The sequence below is a fragment of the Thamnophis sirtalis genome, unplaced genomic scaffold (assembly GCF_051295495.1).
Source record: "Thamnophis sirtalis isolate CommonGarterSnake01/CBP01778 unplaced genomic scaffold, rThaSir2_p1.2 scaffold_2, whole genome shotgun sequence".
Lineage (NCBI taxonomy): Eukaryota > Metazoa > Chordata > Lepidosauria > Squamata > Natricidae > Thamnophis > Thamnophis sirtalis.
The window spans coordinates 77,999,436-78,019,174 of record NW_028261382.1 but is presented as its reverse complement, the minus strand read 5'-3'; the positions used below and the strand labels follow the sequence as shown (position 1 = coordinate 78,019,174).

At 43.3% G+C, this 19,739-nt stretch overlaps 2 protein-coding genes across 5 annotated transcripts in view; one reads left to right on the top strand and one right to left on the bottom strand.

Moving 5' to 3' along the window:
• LOC106548010 (tumor necrosis factor receptor superfamily member 10B) overlaps positions 1-8,383 on the top strand; it is a 44,104-nt gene extending 35,721 nt beyond the window's left edge. Inside the window, exons 8-10 of one of the 2 annotated variants that reach the window (XM_087706180.1) lie at positions 1,920-2,096; positions 4,513-4,576; positions 5,862-8,383. In XM_087706180.1, coding sequence (XP_087562306.1) covers positions 1,920-2,096; positions 4,513-4,576; positions 5,862-6,151 — 531 coding nt within the window. In that variant the 3' untranslated portion in view covers positions 6,152-8,383. The remainder of the gene's footprint in view (positions 1-1,919; positions 2,097-4,512; positions 4,577-5,861) is intronic. The other variant, XM_087706182.1, reaches the window with a different exon arrangement.
• A 4,177-nt stretch (positions 8,384-12,560) lies between these two features.
• Positions 12,561-19,739, bottom strand: part of RHOBTB2 (Rho related BTB domain containing 2) — a 44,994-nt gene continuing 37,815 nt past the window's right edge. For all 3 annotated transcript variants that reach the window (XM_087706172.1, XM_087706174.1, XM_087706175.1), the window contains 5 exons: positions 18,307-18,425; positions 16,954-17,104; positions 16,154-16,242; positions 14,241-14,346; positions 12,561-13,936 (listed from right to left, as the gene is read on the bottom strand). In XM_087706172.1, coding sequence (XP_087562298.1) covers positions 13,710-13,936; positions 14,241-14,346; positions 16,154-16,242; positions 16,954-17,104; positions 18,307-18,425 — 692 coding nt within the window. In that variant the 3' untranslated portion in view covers positions 12,561-13,709. The remainder of the gene's footprint in view (positions 13,937-14,240; positions 14,347-16,153; positions 16,243-16,953; positions 17,105-18,306; positions 18,426-19,739) is intronic.

The following is a 19,739-nucleotide window of genomic DNA, read 5'->3' as shown; positions in this document are numbered from 1 at the left end:
ACCAAGGACTGCTGGGCCAAATCTGCTACGAATCATATTGTGAAGTATGCAGATGACACGGCAGTGGTGGGTCTTATCCAGGAAAACAATGAAGATGCTTGTAGGGAAGAGGCGAAGGCTCTGGTGGAGTGATGCAATAAAAGTGACCTGGTTCTAAATGTGAATAAAGCAAAGGAGATCATTGTAGATATTAGAAAGAGCCGGCATGGTCACACTCCACTCAGTATCAAGGATGCAGCTGCAGAGGTGGTCAACAACATTAAGTATCTGGGGGTGCAGATAACTAATAATGTGAACTGGTCTCTCCACACATCATCCTTATTGAAGTGTGCAAACAGCATCTGCATTTCTTGTATCGGATGAGGAGAGCACATCTTTCTCCTTTTCTCATGGCCACTTTTTACAGAGGCACGATTGAGACCGTTTTAACAAACTGCATCCCTGTTTGGTTTGGTGGCAGCAGCGCCACAGATAGAAAGTCCATAAAGAGAGTGGTGAGGACAGCCGAGAAGATTATCGGAAGCTCACTTCCCTTTATTCAGGATACTGCTTATAAGTGCTATGTGCTTAGAGCTCAAAACATTGTTAGAGACCCCGCACACCCACTTCACGGTCTGTTTCTGTTGCTCCCCTCTGGGAGAAGGTTTTGAAGTATTTCTAGTGGGACTTCCAGATTCTGTAACAGCTTTGTTCCCAATGCCATCCGTCTGGTATTCTTGCAAGATTAGTTTTTCTCGCCATTTACATGTATACACCCGAACTGTTGTTTCCCTGTGTCATATAGTATATGTGGGTATATGAATAATTGTAGATAGATAGATAGATAGATAGATAGATAGATAGATAGACAGACAGACAGACAGACAGACAGACAGACAGACAGACAGACAGACACACACACACACAAACACAAAATATATGCATATATTTTATGTTGTTCATTCCTTATGCTTTTTTGAAATATTTTGAAAATTTTCTTCAAGGGGAACTGATTAGTCAAGTATCCTAATCATCTACAAATCTGGTTGTCTTTCTTTACCCATATCAGTCTTATCTGAATAGTTTGATAAAATATCTCTTAATATGCTGTTCTTACTAGCATTAAGTAAATTTAGCATTAATTAATCAAGCAAGCAAGCAGTTTAGCAATTAAGCTGCTAACAATTAAGCAATTAAATTAATTTTCCTAGCATTTGTTAAATTAATTCAGTATTAATTTAACGAGAAATTAATCTTAACAGTAAAATGATTTTGCTGAAGAAATCCCAATGGCTAACAATTCTCCACTCAACTTGGGTTGTTTTATTAACTCTAACTTTGGTGAATATTGCTACTCATTGTATCCTGTGGATACTGTGAATAGTAGCCTATCTAAATAATAGCTAAAATGGCATCTTCTGTTAAATGGGAAAGATTGAATATTTGGGATGTCATTTAATTCAGTAAGAGGTACGTGGTGGCTCAGTGGCTAAGACGCTGAGCTTGTTGATCAGAAAGGTCAGCAGTTTGGCAGTTTGAATCCCTAGCACCATGTGACAGAGTGAGCTCCCATTACTTGTCCCAGCTTCTGCTAGCAGTTCGAAAGCACGCAAAAATGCAAGTAGAAAAATAGGGACCATCTTTGGTGGGAAGGAAACAGCGTTTTGTGCGCCTTCGGCATTTAGTCAGGCTGACCACATGACCATGGAGACGTCTTCAGACAGCGCTGGCTCTTTGGCTTTGAAACAGAGATGAGCACTGCCCCCTAGAGTTGGGAACAACTAGCACATATGTGCGAGGGGAAACTTTACCTTTACCTTAATTCAGTAAGACTTTCTTTTTATACCTAAAGGGATTTGTGCACTCTTAAAATCCAGAAACAAAGTCATGTTTTATTTTTTTAGAGCTAGTAAATACACCGTATCTTTGTTTTTTGCAAGCGTACCCAATTCCTCCAATATCTGCAGAAGAGGTCCAGTCCAGAGCCAAGGGAAGTACGGGACAACATGTCGAACAACCAAAGGGAGGAATCCCAAATTCTTTCGCCCAGTTGTAGCACTGCCAATGGACAAGCACTGGAAATAAGGATTCCGTTAAGAGATTCCCCACCAGAGGAGGTAACCAAAATGTAAAAATGTTGTGATTGTAAGTCACACCCATTTGTACGACTATTTATTTATTGTCCGTTCAAAATTACGATACTCCTGAAAAAAGTCCTGTTCTTGCAATTACAACCATTGTAACTCCCATGGTCACACAATTACTATTAACCCACTTGGTAATTGGCTTACATTTACAACCATTTGCAATGTCCTAGGATAGCAATAGCATTTAAGCTTATATACCGCTCCACAGTGTCTTTATGCCACTCTCTGGGTGGTTTATGATGTAAGCATATTGCCCCCAACAATATGGTGTCCTTGTTTTATTGACTTTGGAAGGATGGAAGATTGAGTCAATCTTGAACCAGTCAGGATCCAACTCCGGACTGTGGGCAGAGTTTGCTTGCAATAAAGCATTCCATCTGCACATGCGGTATACCATGTGATTGTAGCTTTTGATCTTTTTATTCCAGCTTCTGGTAGAAGCACCCAAGCCGAACAATGGGTTTGCACTTAAACAATTTGCTTAACAACCATCATAAAAATGATGGTCATAAAATTGGGTCCAAGTTGACCTATACTTAGCAATAGCACTTAGACTTATTGGTATTGGTATTGGTATTTTATTATTTGTATGCCGCCCTTCTCCGGGAGGACTCAGGGCGGCGAACAATTCAAAGGGGAAAAAAAGGGGGAACATAAAAGACAAAATACAAATAATAAAAGTAGACAACAGTCGCACAGCCATACATGTCGAGAGGGGAGGGAACTCATCATCCCCAGGCCTGCCGGCAAAGCCAGGTTTTGACGGCTTTTTGGAAGGCCTGGAGAGAGGTGAGGGTCCGAATCCCTGCGGGGAGTTCATTCCAGAGGGCCGGAGCTGCCACAGAGAAGGCCCTCCCCCGGGTAATAGCCAGGTGGCATTGGCTGGTAGATGGCACCCGGAGGAGGCCAACCCTGTGAGATCTAATGGGTCTGTGGGAGGTAATTGGCAGCAGGTCAAGTACCCAGATCCAATACCATGAAGGGCTTTATAAGTTACGACTAGCACCTTGAAGCGTATCCGGAGACTGATCGGTAACCAGTGCAGCTCGCGGAGGATAGGTGTAACGTGGGTGTACCGAGGTGCACCCCCAATATATATCACTTTAATGTGCTTTACAGCCCTCTCTAAGCGGTTTACAGTCAGCCTCTTGCCCCCAACAATCTGGGTCCTCATTTTATCTATCTCGGAAATATAGAAGGCTGAGTCAACCTTGAGCCAGTCATGATTGAACTGTTGGCAGTGGGCAGAGGGAAGGATGGAAGGAAAGTACAATAGCAATAGCACTTAGATTTATACACCACTTCTCAGTGCTTTACAGCCCTTTACAGCAGTTTACAGAGTCAGCATATTTCCCGCTAATAATCTGGGTCCTCATTTTACCCACCTCAAAAGGATGGAAGGCTAAGTCAACCTTGAGCCTGGTGAGATTCGAACTGCCAAATTGCAGGAAGCCAGCAGTCAGCAGAAGTAGCCTGCAGTACTGCGCTCTAACCACTGCACCACCATGGCTCTTACGATGGAAATCCCAATCTGAATTATGGTTGTAAGTCAGTGGTGGGTTTCAATATTTTTTACTACTGGTTCACTCGTGCGCTATGCGCAGAAGTATCCAAGCGGGTAGGCGGAGCCTCCCACCGCCACCACTACCAGTTCACCCAATCCAGGCTGAACTGGGAGCAACCCACCTCTGTTGTAAGTTGAAGACAACCGTCTTAATTTTCACGAATGCAATTGAGTTCTTTTTTTTTTCCAGCAGCCGTGATGGCTCAGCTGTCAAAGACGCTGAGTTTGTCAGCTGGAAAGCTGACAGGCCGGGTTCAAGGCCCGAGTGCCGCATGATAGGGTGAGCTCCCATTACTTGCCTCACCTGCTGCCTACATAGCAGTTTGAAAGCATGCAAATGCAAGTAGATAAATAGGTACCACTTCAGAGGTGGGTTGCTGCCAGTTCAGCCCGCTTTGGTTGAACTGGTAGTGGAATGCAGGCCTGGTTCGCAGGCCTGCCATGCCCCCAAACTGGTTCCTTCATGGCCATTTGGCCACTGTCATTTTGGATTTCAATGACTGCCCATGCGCAGTTCACTGTAAATTATTCTGTGCATGCGTGGGAGAACAATTTACATTGAAGAGCGCATGCAGGCATAGTGTGCATCTGGCACAAGGGTTGCAAACCAACAGTAATGCCAGCAGCAACCCACTACCACTAGTGTGAAAGTAATACCATTCCGTGCACCTTAGTGTACAGAGATGCTAGCCACATGTCAATGGAAATGTCTTCAGAGAACACCGGCTCTCCTGCTAAGAAACTGAGGTGAGCACCACCCCCTGGAGTCAGACACAATTGGACAGGAGAAACCTTTGCATTTTCTCTTCTTTCTCATTATAGGAGGGTCGAGAATATGCAGAAATGAGAACATTGGTTCCTGTGAATTGCAGAAACTCAGCAGAAGGTAAGTGCTTTTTCAACTAGGCCTTTTCTCCGTTATTCAAAGCGCCTCATACCAGAAGTGATAAAAGCCACCTTGCTAAATTTGCAGGCTGGTTTTTCTGGTTCCTGTGAATATAAAAAGCTATCACTGTCAGAATCTGTTCTGACTTGAAAACACTAGTGCAGTGTTTCTCAGCCTTGGCAACTTGAAGATGTCCGGACTTCAACTCCCAGAATTCCCCAGCCATCTGGCTGGGGAATTCTGGGAGTTGAAGCCCGGACATCTTCAAGTTGCCAAGGTTGAGAAACACTGCACTAGTGTGAGGTGAACTTTGGTTGCAGACATGGCTAGTTTTGTCTCACTCAGTCTCCACAATCATCTTTATGGTTTTGTTTTTATTTTTATGAAAAATTTTGTTTTCCTCTCATTTATTTATTTATCTGTCTGTTTTTTATTCTATTGACTTTTGGGTGGGGGGGTTGCATTTCGAGAGAGAGAGAGAGAGGAGCAAGCAGCTGTAAAAATCTCTACGTCCTACCAAAGGCTGTCTTACTTCATCCCCATGGCTGACATTTACCAACGGTTATTTATGCAATTTTGAAAAATGTAGCTACACTTTTATAAGGGCAAGCAACTGAGTTATGGAACACTTGATGTCCTTCCAAGGGCCCCAGAACTTCCCCATAGCAACCCATGCAACTGGGAAATCAGAAGCAGCTGTTTAATTCTCCTCTTTCTCTTCCTCTTTCTTCTCCTCCTCCTCCTCCGCCTTGTGGTCATCCTTGTCCTCCACCTTGTTCTTGTCCTCCTCCTCTTTCTCCTCTTCCTCCTGCTCTTGCTCCTCCTCCTCATGGTTGTCCTTGTCCTCCTCCTTCTTAACCTCCTCCTCCTCCTGCTCATGGTTGTCCTTGTCCTCCTCCTTCGCCCCCTCTCCTCCTCCTCCTCCTCCTCCCTATGGTCATTCTTATCCTCCACCTTGTTCTTGTCCTCCTCCTCTTTCTCCTCCTCCTGCTCCGTGTGGTTATTCTTGTCCTCCTCCTCTCTTCCCTGTGGTTGTTCTTGTCCTCCACCTTCTTGTCCTCCTTTCCTCTTCTTCCTCTCTGTGGACATTCTTGTCCTCTTTCTCGTCCTCTTTCCCTTCCTCCTGCTCTGCCTCCTCGTGGTTGTCCTTGTCGTCGTCGTCATCGTCCTCCTCCTCCTCCCTGTTGTCATTCTTTCCTCCTCCTTGTTCTTGTCCTCCTCTTTCTTCTCCACTTTTTCCTCCTGCTCCATTCATCTAACTCAAATTCATCCTATTCCTTTCCAGCTCTGAGACGATCTTTTGACGTCTTCGTCAGCAAGGTGCCCCAAAAGTACTGGAAGAGATTCATGAGGCTCCTCCAGTTGACGGAAAACGAAATTGACTGTGCAGAAAGGTCTTCCCATTATATGTACGATCAGCATTATCAAATGCTACGGACCTGGCTGGACAAGAACGGCCAAGTGGCCACTTTGAGCATTCTTCTAGAGGTCCTCAGTGGCATGGACTTAAAGGGTATTGTGGAAGAAGTTAAATCCGCTGTCATTGCTCAAGGTTTGTACGTCTACGAAGAGTAGGCTCTTAGCCAGGTGGTCCTATCTCTGGCCACCTGGCAAAGTGGTAAGAAGAAGATGTTGTGTTACTAGCTTCTTCTCACTAAGCTTTATATATTGTTTACATTTTAAAATAATTAAAGCCAGCACAAGCTGCCTTCCCAAGAGGGCTTTTTAAAAAATGTTGGTAGCTAAGACTGTGCTGGACTTTAGACCCAAAGTCCAAATTATACTTTCAGAGTGGATGTGGATTATGCCAGCCACAATTGTTTCCCTGTCCTTAGAGAAATGGTGTCCTTTCAACACACTTTGCCAGGTTACCAGTTAAATCTCAGGAAAATAACACCCTGGAGTTAAGGAAATGCCAGCAGCATGCTGTGTTTGGCTCATAGCAGTTGCTTGGACTCTGTGCTTAGGTCCCACTTGACGCTTCCTTTTCTTTAGTCCGCCTGGGTTTTCTAAGGATGGCACAACTGCTCTTTAACCCCCACGCAAAGAAAATACCCATTTCTTTAAAGAGATGCCAGGTGAATTTGGTTTTTCAGAAATTACCAAGTATTACTTGAGAAGTATTACTACACCGGTGTTAATTTGAAAGCTGTTCCATTTTTTTTTTCAGGACAAATGATGTTTCCCCCCATAAAAGTTATTTTTGGTGGCCAAATGGATCCTTTTCAATTACCAATATAAATTCTTCTTTTGATGTGAACAAAAGATGATTAAGGGAAAACATCTTTGTACATGATGCGATGGCTCAGTGGCTAAGACGCTGAGCTTGTCGATCAGAAAGTTTGGCGGTTTGAATATCTAGCGCCACATAACGGAGTGAGCTCCCGTTACTTGTTCCACCTTCTGCTAACCTAGCAGTTCGAAAGCGGGTCAAAAATGCAAATAGAAAAATAGAGACCCCCTTTGGTGGGAAGGTAACAGCGTTCCGTGCACCTTCGGCGTCTAGTCATGCTGGCCACATGACTACGGAGACGTCTTCAGACAGTGCTGGCTCTTCGGCTTTGAAACGGAGATGAGCACTGCCCTCTGCAGTCAGGAATGACTAGCACATATGTGCAAGGGGAACCTTTACCTTTATAAAGTGTTTCATTGTAAATTCTGCTGCTATTCAGCAATAAAAGGAACCTCCACAAATAAGAACAATCCCTTCAATTGATAGGCTAGTATTTGCCATTCTGTTGATGCTGTGAATTTAATTCTCCTGGATAGAGGATGTTCAAAAGCTGATTTCTTATATCTATATCTCTGGAGTGCTGGATGTGCAGGGGAGAAATACTCCCTCCCTTAATCCAATATAGCACGGGTCCACAACCATTGGGCCACCACCCTCTACCGGGACATGTCCTATTTGTGAGTGGCGTGCCAGGGGAAAGGTTGTGGTACTCGGCAATATAATTATATTCACGAGCTCTCCTTGAGAGAGAATTTCTTCTGCAAGGACTAGAAAGATTTTCTCTTCTTTCTAATTCAGTGAAAATGAAGTATCTGAAGAAATGCAATGCTATGCCTGAAATTACTTGACATCTCAATTTTTAGACAAGGGATTGTTCTTAAATGCACTTTGGAGGTCTCTAGGAATCTCTTTTCATCAGGAAGTTTGAGAAGAGAGGACAGAAGGATTTTCCAATTACTTGTTCACAATTTAGCATTAATTTATATTCTACAGAGCAAGATCCAGATCCCCAGCAAGAGAATATCTCCAGTATGTTGATGAAATCAGCCCCGAGTTAATTTATCTTTTTAAAATATCCTCTTAATTTGAGTTCCTTAAAAAATATGTGTGTGTATATTTGCTGCTAAAAGGTCAAAATGGGAGCAGAAAAAAAGAAATGTACTAAAACTAAAATTTAAACTAGTTTACTAAAACTAAAATGTTATCAAAAAAAAAATCTCCAGTAACCGAAGTTGTTTACTTGCAAGATTAATTGACTTGCAGTAAACGTGACAAGGGTTTTACTTACGGCAATTTTAAAAACAAGCTTATGAATATTTTAATTTGTGAATTGTTAATCTGGGCCATGAGAAGGAGGTGATTTGGCCTATCGCACTCCGCGTATTTACGAGTAATTGTTTGAGGTTGTAAATTGTGGAGCTCTGTTCTCGTTGTGCCTGTAAGGGTGCTGTAGTCTCCGTTCTCTTGGTCTCACCCACCATGCTGAAGAGGACAATTTCCACCCATTCTTCTTCCTGGAGCTAATTAAAAATGCAAGAGAATCATCCGAGGAAGGACGTGTCCCCACCCACCCACCCACCCACACACCCCCGCTCCCATTTTCTTCTCCCTGATGAAATTCTCTGGGGAAAAAAATCTTTATTATTCTCAAGGTATTGAGCAGATATGTAAGCGATGATTCTAAATTTGAGTTTGGAAGCGATATGAGCAGTACGGTGGCCTAGAGGTTGAGCTCTTGCCTCACAATCAGGAGCTTGTGAGTTCGATCCTAGGTAGAGGCAGATATTTCTCTCTTTGGGCACAATGAGAATTTATCTGCTGAATAAAACTCCGCATTGGCAACAGGAAGAGCATCTGACTAGTAAACACTCTGCTCCATTCAGTTGCTCAGACTCCACCCCACTAGGGATTATGGGGTCACTAAAAGGAGATTAATCTTCTTGGCCTTCATTGAGACAACTTGCTGGCAATCATCAATCTCCTGGCCTATGTAAGCATTCCATCAGATCCCGCTGTACTACATTGGGCAGGTTCCTGGCACTTTGTCCCCATTTCTAGGGACTTGATGGAAGGGCACTCATACGACACTTCCAAATAAGAGGACGAGAAGCAGATATAGATTGATCTCCAACTTACTTTTATGTGAAACCTCACTTGTTGGAATTTTTTTCTTTTAGAATGGTCCTCTTTGTTCCATTAAAAATTATTTTTTAAATAAAGCCCTCCCCGCCCCATAGATTTACAGATATGAGTATTCATCTCCCCACCACCACCACCACTTTTGTGCTCGCAAAAAATAATAATAAATAAATCAGGACCAAAGCGACTTTCAAGAGTGAGACCGTAGCAACATGAGCAGATTTTAAAAAATCTCCCCAAAAGCTACAATTTGGGGCCTGCTTCCACTGAGCCTGCTAATCGGTCCACCAGGATTTAACCTTTTGGATTAAATTGAAATGGCAAGAAAAGTTCAGTTGACCTTGTCTTCACTGAGATCTCGCAACATCTTGATTTTTCCACCCCTTTTATCTGTGATATCAGCGCTCTCCTTGCCGTCTGTTGCGGGTCAGCGCATTCAGATCCCTCTTACAGGGTCCAAGGTGGCCCCAAGGTTGTGTAGAGCACTGGCCTTTGTGCACTACCTTCCTTTCAGTGTTGAATTCACTGCTTTTGACATGCCACATTTAATTCTGGATAAAGACAAGTGGCTAAGACGCTGAGCTTGTCGATCAGAAAGGTCAGCAGTTCGGCGGTTCGAATATCTAGCGCCGCGTAACGGAATGAGCTCCCGTGACTTTTCCCAGCTTCTGCCAACCTAGCAGTTCGAAAGCATGTAAAAATGCAAGTAGAAAAATAGGAAGGTGGGAAGGTAACAGCATTCCTTCAGCGTTTAGTCATGCTGCCCACATGACCACGGAGACGTTTTTGGACAGCGCTGGCTCTTCGGCTTTGGAAGGGAGATGAGAACCACCCCCTAGAGTTGGGAACGACTAGCGCATATGTGCGAGGGGAACCTTTACATTTACTTTTTAAAGACTATTCGTGTTTGGTGGATTCCATTTCCTCTGTCCCATGTCATGGCATTGCTGTTTTGGCTAGCTTATTGTGCTTGCCATGTTCCTTGATCTCAGACAATAGTTGAATGACAGTGTTAGCACAAGAAGAATTCGGTGGAGCAGTTTCTGCCCATAACTTTCTGTAGTCAACAATTTAATTCAAGAGGGGTGGTGGGTAGAAGGGAAGCAGAGAGATTGCAAGGTTGAGTGGCAGGGCCATCTTTCCATTCCCCGCAAGGAACTGTCCAACACCCAGCTTCTTGGGTGGACAACTTTTCTGGATGAACCTCAATATCCAGATCACTCAGCTGTGACTTCACACCCTGTCTTACTGTTTTGAGTGAAAATAACATTTTTAAAATCCGGATGAATTTGAACTTGCCTTACTCTCTGGCGTTTCCAGAGGCCAGTAAAAATGCGAGGGGGGCACGAGGATTTTTATTCGGTATGGAAAGCAGGAAGTCCCTGCAGCATTAAAGAGAAGAGGGTAATTATAGACCCTGGTCCAGTTTTAAAAATCTTAAGTCTACTGCGTGCATTTTGCATGGGTACGTGATGGAAGCCTTGATGACCAAGTCCATCTAATTAGATTTTTATGGATTTGGAAAACCGGATCCTCTGTAAATCTTTGAGATGCAACATATTTCTATCCGATGCATTGGGTGACACCACAGGGTGATAACAAGCCCAGATCTGCTTCCTTAGCAGCTGGGATCTGGATCTTGCCAAAGGTAGAATGCCATGTTTGGAAACATCTACTGGAAGGGAATTGACAATTGTGGAACAAAATTAACGATGTAAATAGTTACCCTTCAAATTGAAGTTGGTTTCAAAATTGTATCTTTTTTTGATATTTAAGGTGGTGGCATGTTTTTTGTTTCCGTTTTCTCTTCTATTTGAATGTTAAATTTATGTAGAAATGTTAACTTAAATATTTTAGATAATGAGACTCATTGAAAAAAAATATGAGTTTAAGTTTGTGTAAGTTCTTGTTTAATTTACAATCTTGCTTTTTGGTACTTGTTGGTGAAGCTATTTAAAGTTCCGTTTTGAAATAAATAAAGCCAACATTAAAAACTGCTCACTGTTGTACAGTCTATTAAGATGTATTTCTTATGTTAAGCAAACAGAAGAAATGATCTTTTCTGGTTTTTGATATTAACTTTTCTCCCTGGCTTTTTGTGTTCTCCCCATTGAAAAACCCACAAGAGCCCTCCCTCAATGGGGAGGAAAAAGACAGTGGGAGTCCAATCTTCACTGGATTCAAATTTACCATACTACTTCTGGTTTGTTTGTGTGTTTGTTTGTTTTTTTAAAAAAATGGGGGTGAGTTTTACTCTCTCTATACTCTCTTTGAAGTCTACCTTGTATCTACATGACTCAATCAAAAATTTCAGGATAGGAATGTATAAGCAAGTGAGCTTTGTGTTTCAATCCTGAAGTCAACTCCAAATTTGGGACATAGGGACTAGGCAGGGCACCCTTAACATGAACCCAGTAGGAAGTATGAGACCAACTATTTACCCTTAATAGCAATAGCAATAGCACTTTGACTTATATACCACTTCACAGTGCTTTATACAGTCCTCTCTAAGCGGTTTACAGAGTCAGCCCCTTTCCCCCAATCATCTGGGTCTTAATTTCACCCACCTCGGAAGGATGGAAGGCTGAGTCAACCTTGAGCCTGGTGAGATTTGATCTGCCAAATTACTGGCAGCCGGCAGTCAGCAGAAGTAGCCTGCAGTACTGTACTCTAACCAGTAACCAGTTCTCTGCCCTAATGACCAGCTGGGTAGGCATGGCTCAGTGGTCATGTGACCATGTGGGAGTGGCCAACTCAATGTCACTCACATCGATGGGCGCTTCGCCTTAGCTGTTACTATGTAATAAGGGTTACAATAAGCAGGGCAATAAAGATTAGGCAATACCAGAATATTTCCTTCCTGTCTTCCTTACAGGATTAGCCCTGTAAAGTGGGAAAGAACCAAAAGGAGATTTCTTCCAACAACCCATTCTCCGAACTGCCTAGAAAGTTAACAACTGGTTCTCCCTGAATAGGTGCGAACTGGCTGAATCCCACCACTGACTAACCATTGCACCACCGTGTAGGAGTTAGGCTACAATTTTCAGAATTTCCAATTGACATTATTTCTTGAGTCACTGTTAATTAATTTACTTTTGCGATTCACTACAAGACATAGTGCTAGCCACCAGTTTGGATGGCTTAAAAAATAGTTGGATCAGTTCATTGGAGTCAATCAGTGGTTGGACATCAGTGAGACAGAAGAACAGCTGGAGCCTGTTCCTAGTGTGCGCATGCACAGAGTTGCCAGACGAAGGGAACAACTAAAGAACAGGGGTAGACTTGGGAGTAAGCCACAGGTGGAAGATGAATGGTCCCTCCCAGAGGAAATAAAAGAGGAGCGAAAGGGGAGTGGATTTTGCAGGAGACAATTAGTTCGCTTCATTGGTTTGTGACTCTCCGAGACTCCTTGCCAAGTTTTGCAGATATCGGCCTGGCAGCTCTCCAAGCCAGATAAGGTCTGTGACTGTAAATCCTCCCTTGGAAGACTTTGCTGGATGTGAATGAGCAGAATTCACAGGAAATTAATAAAAGGGGTTTTTGTCGGGACCAGGAGTTTGCTTCAGGCTCTTGGGAAGCCTGGGACAGAACACAGACAAGTTCACAGCCATCTGTTTAAAATACCATTTATTACAACAGAACGTTCCACACTAAAATCCAAGATGTGTATTGGTTGGTGTTTTATTTTCATTAAAACAGCACATTAACTGCTGGGGTGTGGATGGGTTTATACTCTTTCATACAAGTGCATCTTCAAGCATTATGGCCCAAATTGGGCAGTGCGTCATTCTCTTCCTCCCATTTTTCTCTTAATCTGCCCACATTTGTCCAGTCTTAAAGATTGTGTTGCAAACTACTGACAAAATTAAGGGGAAAAAGTGGGGGTGGAGGGGAACAGCAGCTTTCCAGCCTTGCCAAGCTGGGTTTTTTTTTCTATTCTAGGGTCATTTCCCCCCACCCTTTCGCCCTTGAAACCCATGGAGGATCTGTGCTTCTCTTGGCCAGCGTCTCCTTCATAGGGGCGTCCACCATTTCAGGCAGCAGAGGGGCCCCAGCCATTGGCTGGCAGGATACATGCCTTGCTCAAAGCAAAACATCTAGAGATAAGTGCCTGGGTAGTAAGTTAAGTGCAACCTAAATAAAGTGGCCCTTTTGGGAAGGAACCCCAGAAGGGGAAACGAAAGTTCTTGGAACACGCAGCATCTGTAGCAGCTTGAAATGTGAAGGTGCAGAGAATGGTCGACGTGAGGTACGTAATACTTTTTTCTCTTTATAAGAAAACTTTTTTTTTGCGCGAAAGGGAAAAGAAAGAATAATAAGAATAATAATACAGAATGGCTCCATCTTTCTCGGAGTTGTCGTTTTCCCCCCAATTTTTTTTTTTTAAAAAAAAAAAACAAATTCCCTCCTCCAGCATTTTTTGCAAAAAGGGAGATCAGTCCCGCTGGATGAGTGGAGCCTCTTGGGAAGGAAAGAGCACTGCCTTCTGTCCCACCGGTGGTGGCCTTCATCTTCTGTGCTTCTAGACTAGCCAAGGCAGGGACGGAGACCACCCAGAGCTCTGGATGAGATGTTGGATATTTGGGCTCCTGAGTTGCTCTCCTCCAGCTTTCTCCTCCTCAGCCTCTCAGGGAGATTCATGCTGATTTTCTCCCCTGAGGGCCTCAGCCTGTGGCATCTCTCGCCACGCCTTCGGAATGCCAGGCACCAGTAGGCTCCCTCCGTCTTCTAAGAGCCATTGAAGCGTAGGCAGTGCAGCCCTCAAACCACAGCAGAGGAAGAGGAGGAGGAAGAAGAGGAGGAGGAAGCTGTGGCTGCCGAGGAGGAAGGGGAAGAGGCGTTCCAGAAGAGCCACCGTCTCTTCGGCTGCCGCTTCTGATGGAGGTAGTCTTCCTTCTCGCGCTCTTTCCTGGCCCTCTGGAAGTGATCTTCTTCCTTCAGGTACCAAACAGGGGGCCATCGATGCTTCTCAAAGTAATCCTGGTTTTCTGCAGAGAAAAATGAAGAGGAGTTAAGAACCTCAGCCCGGTGTTAAGAGTTCTTCTGTTTATTGCTTCTGAAATACTCATACAAATTCATCTTTTTTTTTACAACCGGTTGCAATGTAAGTAGCAAAAGTACTTAGACTTCTATACCACTTCACAGTGCTTTACAGCCCTCTCTAAGCAGTTTATAGAGTCAGTCTCTTGCCCCCAACAATCTGGGTCCTCATTTGACCCACCAAGGATAGAAGTACGCAACTCCCATGCCTGAAAGGAAAGCAGTTCCATCATTCTACAAATTCACACCCACCTGCTGACATTGCTTTCATTTCCCGAGGAAACTTGCGACAGATATTGTTGTAGTTGGTGCAGATATGGTGGAGGCACCAATCGGCAAGCTGGTAGGCACCATGGAACTGGGGAAGAGAAAAGACAAGCGGGCATGAGTCACCAATATATTTGAATTTAGCCAGGAAAGCTATACAGGCAATCCGTTGATTTAAAAACATTCATTTAATGACTCAACGCTATAACAACATTGAAAAAAGTGACTTATGATAGTTTTTCACACTTAATGACACATCATCCTCATGGTCATATGTGTTCTGACTGATGCTTCCCAAGAGCATGAAGCAAACTCCTTGTCCTGACAAAAACCCCTTTTATTAATTTACTGTGAATTCTGCTTATTCACATCTACAAAGTCTTTCAAGGGAGGATTTATAATCACAGACCTTATCTGGCTTGGAGAGCTGCCAGACCGAATATCTGAAAAACTTGGAAAGGAGTCTCAGAGAGTCACGAACCAATTGTCTCCTGCAAACTCCACTCCCCTTTCGCTCCTCTTTTATTTCCTCTGGGAGAGGCCATTCATTGTCCACTTGTGACCTTACTCCCAAGTCGACCCTTGTTCTTTAGCTGTTCCCATCATCTGGCAACTCTGTGCATGTGCACATTGGGAACAGGCTATAGCTGTTCGTCTGCCTCACTGATGTCTGACTCTGAAGGCAGCTGCTAACTGGCATACAGCCCTGGCCCCCTCTCTGCCTCTGACACAGAGCCCTCATCAGAGCCTTCCCCAGATTCCAGACTGGCCCAGGTTCCTCCCCACTGTCTGAATCTGCTGCCATCTCTGCTGGCTGCTGATGGGCTACAACAATATGGGCAAAATTTGGACTCTTAGCAACTGGCATATATTTAGAATTTTCTGTAGACCTTTTGAGTCAACTCTTCCTTTGGAAAGGAAGAGGGAATCAGTTTGATCTAATGCAAGGGTGGGCATCTATGGTAGCTTTATGAACTCTGAGCCATGCTGGCTCAGGAATTCTGGGGGATGAAGTCCACAGATCAAAAGTTGCCATAGTTGGCATTCTCCACCAAAGCAAGAATCTGTTGAGTTCTAGTCCTGCCTTAGTCACGAAAACTAGCTGGTCCCTCTTTCTCTCAGCCCAATTCACCTCTCAGGATTGTTGTGGGAAAAATAGGAGGAGGAAGGAGTGTTGGATATGCTCGCCGCCTTGCACTATTTTAAAAAATAATAAAGGCGGGATATAAATACCTATATGAAAATAAATAAATAAAAAGAAGTCTCTCATCCAAGTCAATGCAGAAGCATTGAGCTTCACAGAACATATCATCAGATGAGTATCAGATTATGGCCAGCAAGATTCCAAAACAAGGACAGTCAAATAATGCCAAAACAACTAGACACAAAGAGTGTTTTCCCCCTGTGTCATCACTCTGCTGAATGCCTAATTCCCACAGCATTGTCAAATACCTAAACACATTCACTCCTGGGCTATATTGCTATTGTCCTTCTCATCTTTCCTACTACCGTCTCCTATTGGTATCTTATGATTTATCACTTGTTGTTTGTATCTTATGATTTATTATTGTTATGATATATGATCTCATGACTTTGTTTGTCTGTACTGAGAGCTTATGCACCGGAGAGAAATTCCTTTTGTGTCCAATCATACTTGGCCAATAAAGAATATTCCTATATATTCCTAATCATCTACAGAGATTCCCAGTCATCCAAGTTGTGGTTGTCCCAAAGGTGCTTTTTCAAGAAGCAACTGGACTTTTTAGGTTTTCTTTGAAGACATTTCGCTTCACACCCAAGAAGCTCCTTCAGCTCTAATGGAATATATTCTTATTCCTATGCAACAATAATCCAAAACGAGGACAATTTTGGATTGACTCTAAGTAGGTTGTTCATACCTGAGCCAGCTCCAGGAACAAAAGGACATCGCCATCGATATCCACTAACATCTGCGTTGCTTCCATCAAACCAGACACGGTGAACTGTTCTGCAAGGCAATAAAAATATAAAACACAATCAGTTGGTTCATTACGTGGCCTGCAAACAAGATTTAAATCTCTGCCTTGACAATAACCAGCTTACTGAATTATTGGTGGTCTCAAAATAATAATCTGAGAAATGGTACTGTATTTTTTTTTAAACAGTCCTATTCACTGAAAATAGTGACGTGGTGGCTCAATGGCTAAAACGCTGAGCTTGTCAATTGAAAGATCGGCAGTTCGGTGGTTCGAATCCCTAGCACTGTGGAATGGCGTGAGCTCCCGTTACTTGTCCCAGCTTCTGCCAACCTACCGGTTCAAAAGCACATAAAAATGCAAGTAGAAAAATAGGGACCACCTTTGGTGGGAAGGTAACAACGCTTTTGGTGTTGGGTCATGCCGGCCACATGACCACGGACACATCTTCAGACAGCGCTGGCCCTTCGGCTTTGAAACGGAGATGAGCACCGCTCCCTAGAGTCAGGAACGACTAGCACATATGTGCAAGGGGAACCTTTACCTTATTCACTGAAAACTGAGATGAATGTAAGGGCAAATAGAAACTTGACACACATAGAGTGTGTCCAAAATGGACAATCAAAAATAAATATGATGTTTATTTCCTATATTTGACGGTTATTTCCTACGTTTGGCATTTGAAATGGCTCATCATTTCATGGGTGGTAAAAGAGAAAGCGCAACATGGTTTTTATAATTACCTGTGAGTGCAACCAGGTGTGGCAGACACAAGCGGTTGGCCAAGATGATGAGCTTCATGTAATCAAGGTCTGAAGAAGAATAAAACTGGCCAGTATACAGGTATTCAAGCACTGCTCGCATGCAACTCTTACTGGTGTATGGTAGCACTACCTGCAATGATGAAGATACCAACGGGTTAAATCTGGACCATTTTCAGGTGCAAAATTAAAATAAATATAATATAAAATCTTTCTATATATAAGTGTGTGTGTGTGTGTGTGTGTGTGTGTGTGTGTGTGTGTATTCCAGCATAACTCTGGAACTCCTTGAGCAATTTCAACCAAACTTGGCACACAAATGACTTACTCTCTGGAGAAAAATACTGTGTGTGGGGGGGGGGTAAGACGCCCCTAACAACCCTCGGGATATGTGTTCTGTTAAGATACAGCCTATTGTGCCTTAAAATGGCTTCTACTGTACTGCAGTAGAATGGCTTCTACTGTACAGTGCAGTGGAGTTGCCATGGTAACGGCTTCACAGTACTCCACAAGGGGGCTCCCTTTGGTAAGGGGAAAATCCAACATTAGAAATTATGTTTGGTCTGGACATTTCCCCCTTATAAATAGATACCCAGGCAACACCGGGTTATTGACTAGTAATAAAATAAAAGAAAAAACAGAAAAGAAAAAAAACAAAGGAAAACTATACAATACAATGCAATGCAATACAATCTCCACATTTTCTTCAAACATACAGAGTCCATTTTACAGTATATCTTTCTCCAGCTGCTGTGTTCTTTCAAAGCAGCATTCAAAATAGCATTTGGTGCATTTTGCACAGGGAACATGACGTGGGAAGGACTGTGTTGTATACAGACTGTTGTGAAGAACTAATGTTTGTTGAAAGAGGTGAATAGGGCCGTGTACAAAAAGCTTCTTTTCACTTAGGGACTTAGGAAAAAAAAGAGTGTCAATTTGGTTAAGGCACCAGGTGGCTAGAAACCAGGCGACTAGGAGTTCTAGTCTCACATGAAAGTTAGCTGAATGACTTTGGGCCAACTACCAAGAGACTGTGAGTTCTAGTTCTGCCTTAGGCATGAAAGCCGGCTGGGCGACTTTGAGCCAATCACCAGGAGATGGTGAGTTCTAGTCCTGCTTTGGCCATGAAAGCTGTCTGGGTGACTTTGGGCCGGTGGTTCTCAGCCCAACTCACCTCACAGGATTATTGTTGTGGGGGGAAAGAGGAGAAAGAGGAGTATTATGTACTGTATGTTTGCCACCCTGAGTTATGTATAAACTAATAAAGGTGGGAAAATAAATACATAAATGATATAAATTAATGTATTTCTCAGTCCATGCTCAAGGTTGCCTCACCTCCTGAGTTGAGCTCTCAACAAAAGGACCCCCAAACATGGCAGCCATCCAGTCACAACTGGAGATCAGCAAGGGCTTGTGGGCACTGATAGCACCATCATCCAGTATAAACGTAACATCTGTGAAGAAGGAGAACATGCTAAGCACATTGGTTAAATAAGAGCTACCCATCCCGTCACGCTGGAAACGGATGACTAGATTATTCCTATTTCAAAAAAACTTGAGTCTGGCTTAAGAATAGCAAAGCCTAGCTTTATAATTATTAAGCCTGACTTAAGAATGGCAAAGAGGTTTTTGTCCATTCAAATATGGCTAGCCGAAATTTCTGCAGGCTGTAATTTCCCAGCCCTGGAAGTTTAGGCCAGCAAACCAACAAGCCATCAATACAAACCCATCTGTGGTGACAATGTTATACTCCAATTTAAACTACAGTTCCAGATTGGTGCCCCTTCTATCAACTCTATGATTTTAAACTGTCATGCAGCCCAGTCAGAGTGTGGTACACTCACTTCATTGTTTTACACCAAGGCAGGAGACCTGGTCCTTAGACCAAAACTACCTTCAGGTGGTCTCCGACTTATGACCACAATGAGCACAACATTTCCACTGCTAAGCAAGACAGTTGTTAAGTGAGCTTTGCCTCATTTTACAACCACGGAAGTCCTGAGGATCAATGGCTATTAGCCACTGATAACTATGTGATCTTTTTTAAAGGCCATCTGGTGAGGAACCAGTGAACTTCCTTTTCCACTTGGGTGGCCACTGAGAAGACAGACTGTGGGGCCAGGAGAGCCAGGGGTTCTTCACTAATGTTTTTATGTTACAGTCTTACATTCTTATCCCTAAAGCAGGGAACAACAACCCATGGCTCTGGAGCCGCATGTGGCTCTTTCATTCCTCTGCTGCGGCTCCCTGTCGCTAATTGACAGTCATCAAGACGATCATATTTGGCAACAGCTGGATACATAGGATAAAAATAGCATGCTGCAAAATAATTTTATCAACTCCAGGTGCCACTTTAATACCGCTCTTAAACCAGCGCCCACCGAGATGCCTGGAGTGCCCTGTTTCCCCTGAAAATAAGAGCTCCCTGGATAATAAGCACAATTGGGCTTTTGAGCATATGTGCTAAAATAAACCCTCCCCTGAAAATAAGCCCTCCCCAAAAATATTGCAACATAGAAGCAGCCATGAGTTGACCACGCTCGCCACCTCCTGCACCTCAAAAATAATACGTGCTTATTTCGGAGATCAAAAGAAAGTAAGACCCTGTCTTATTTTTGGGGAAACACAGTAGATGTCAAAAATGAAATAACTATGTTTGGAAGAATCATCACATATCTATGTAAATCCAGATGAAAGAGAATGGGATGGCAGAACTGGGGGTGGTGGTGGAATGAAAAGTGGGATCAGCCTAGAATCTCTATGTAGCC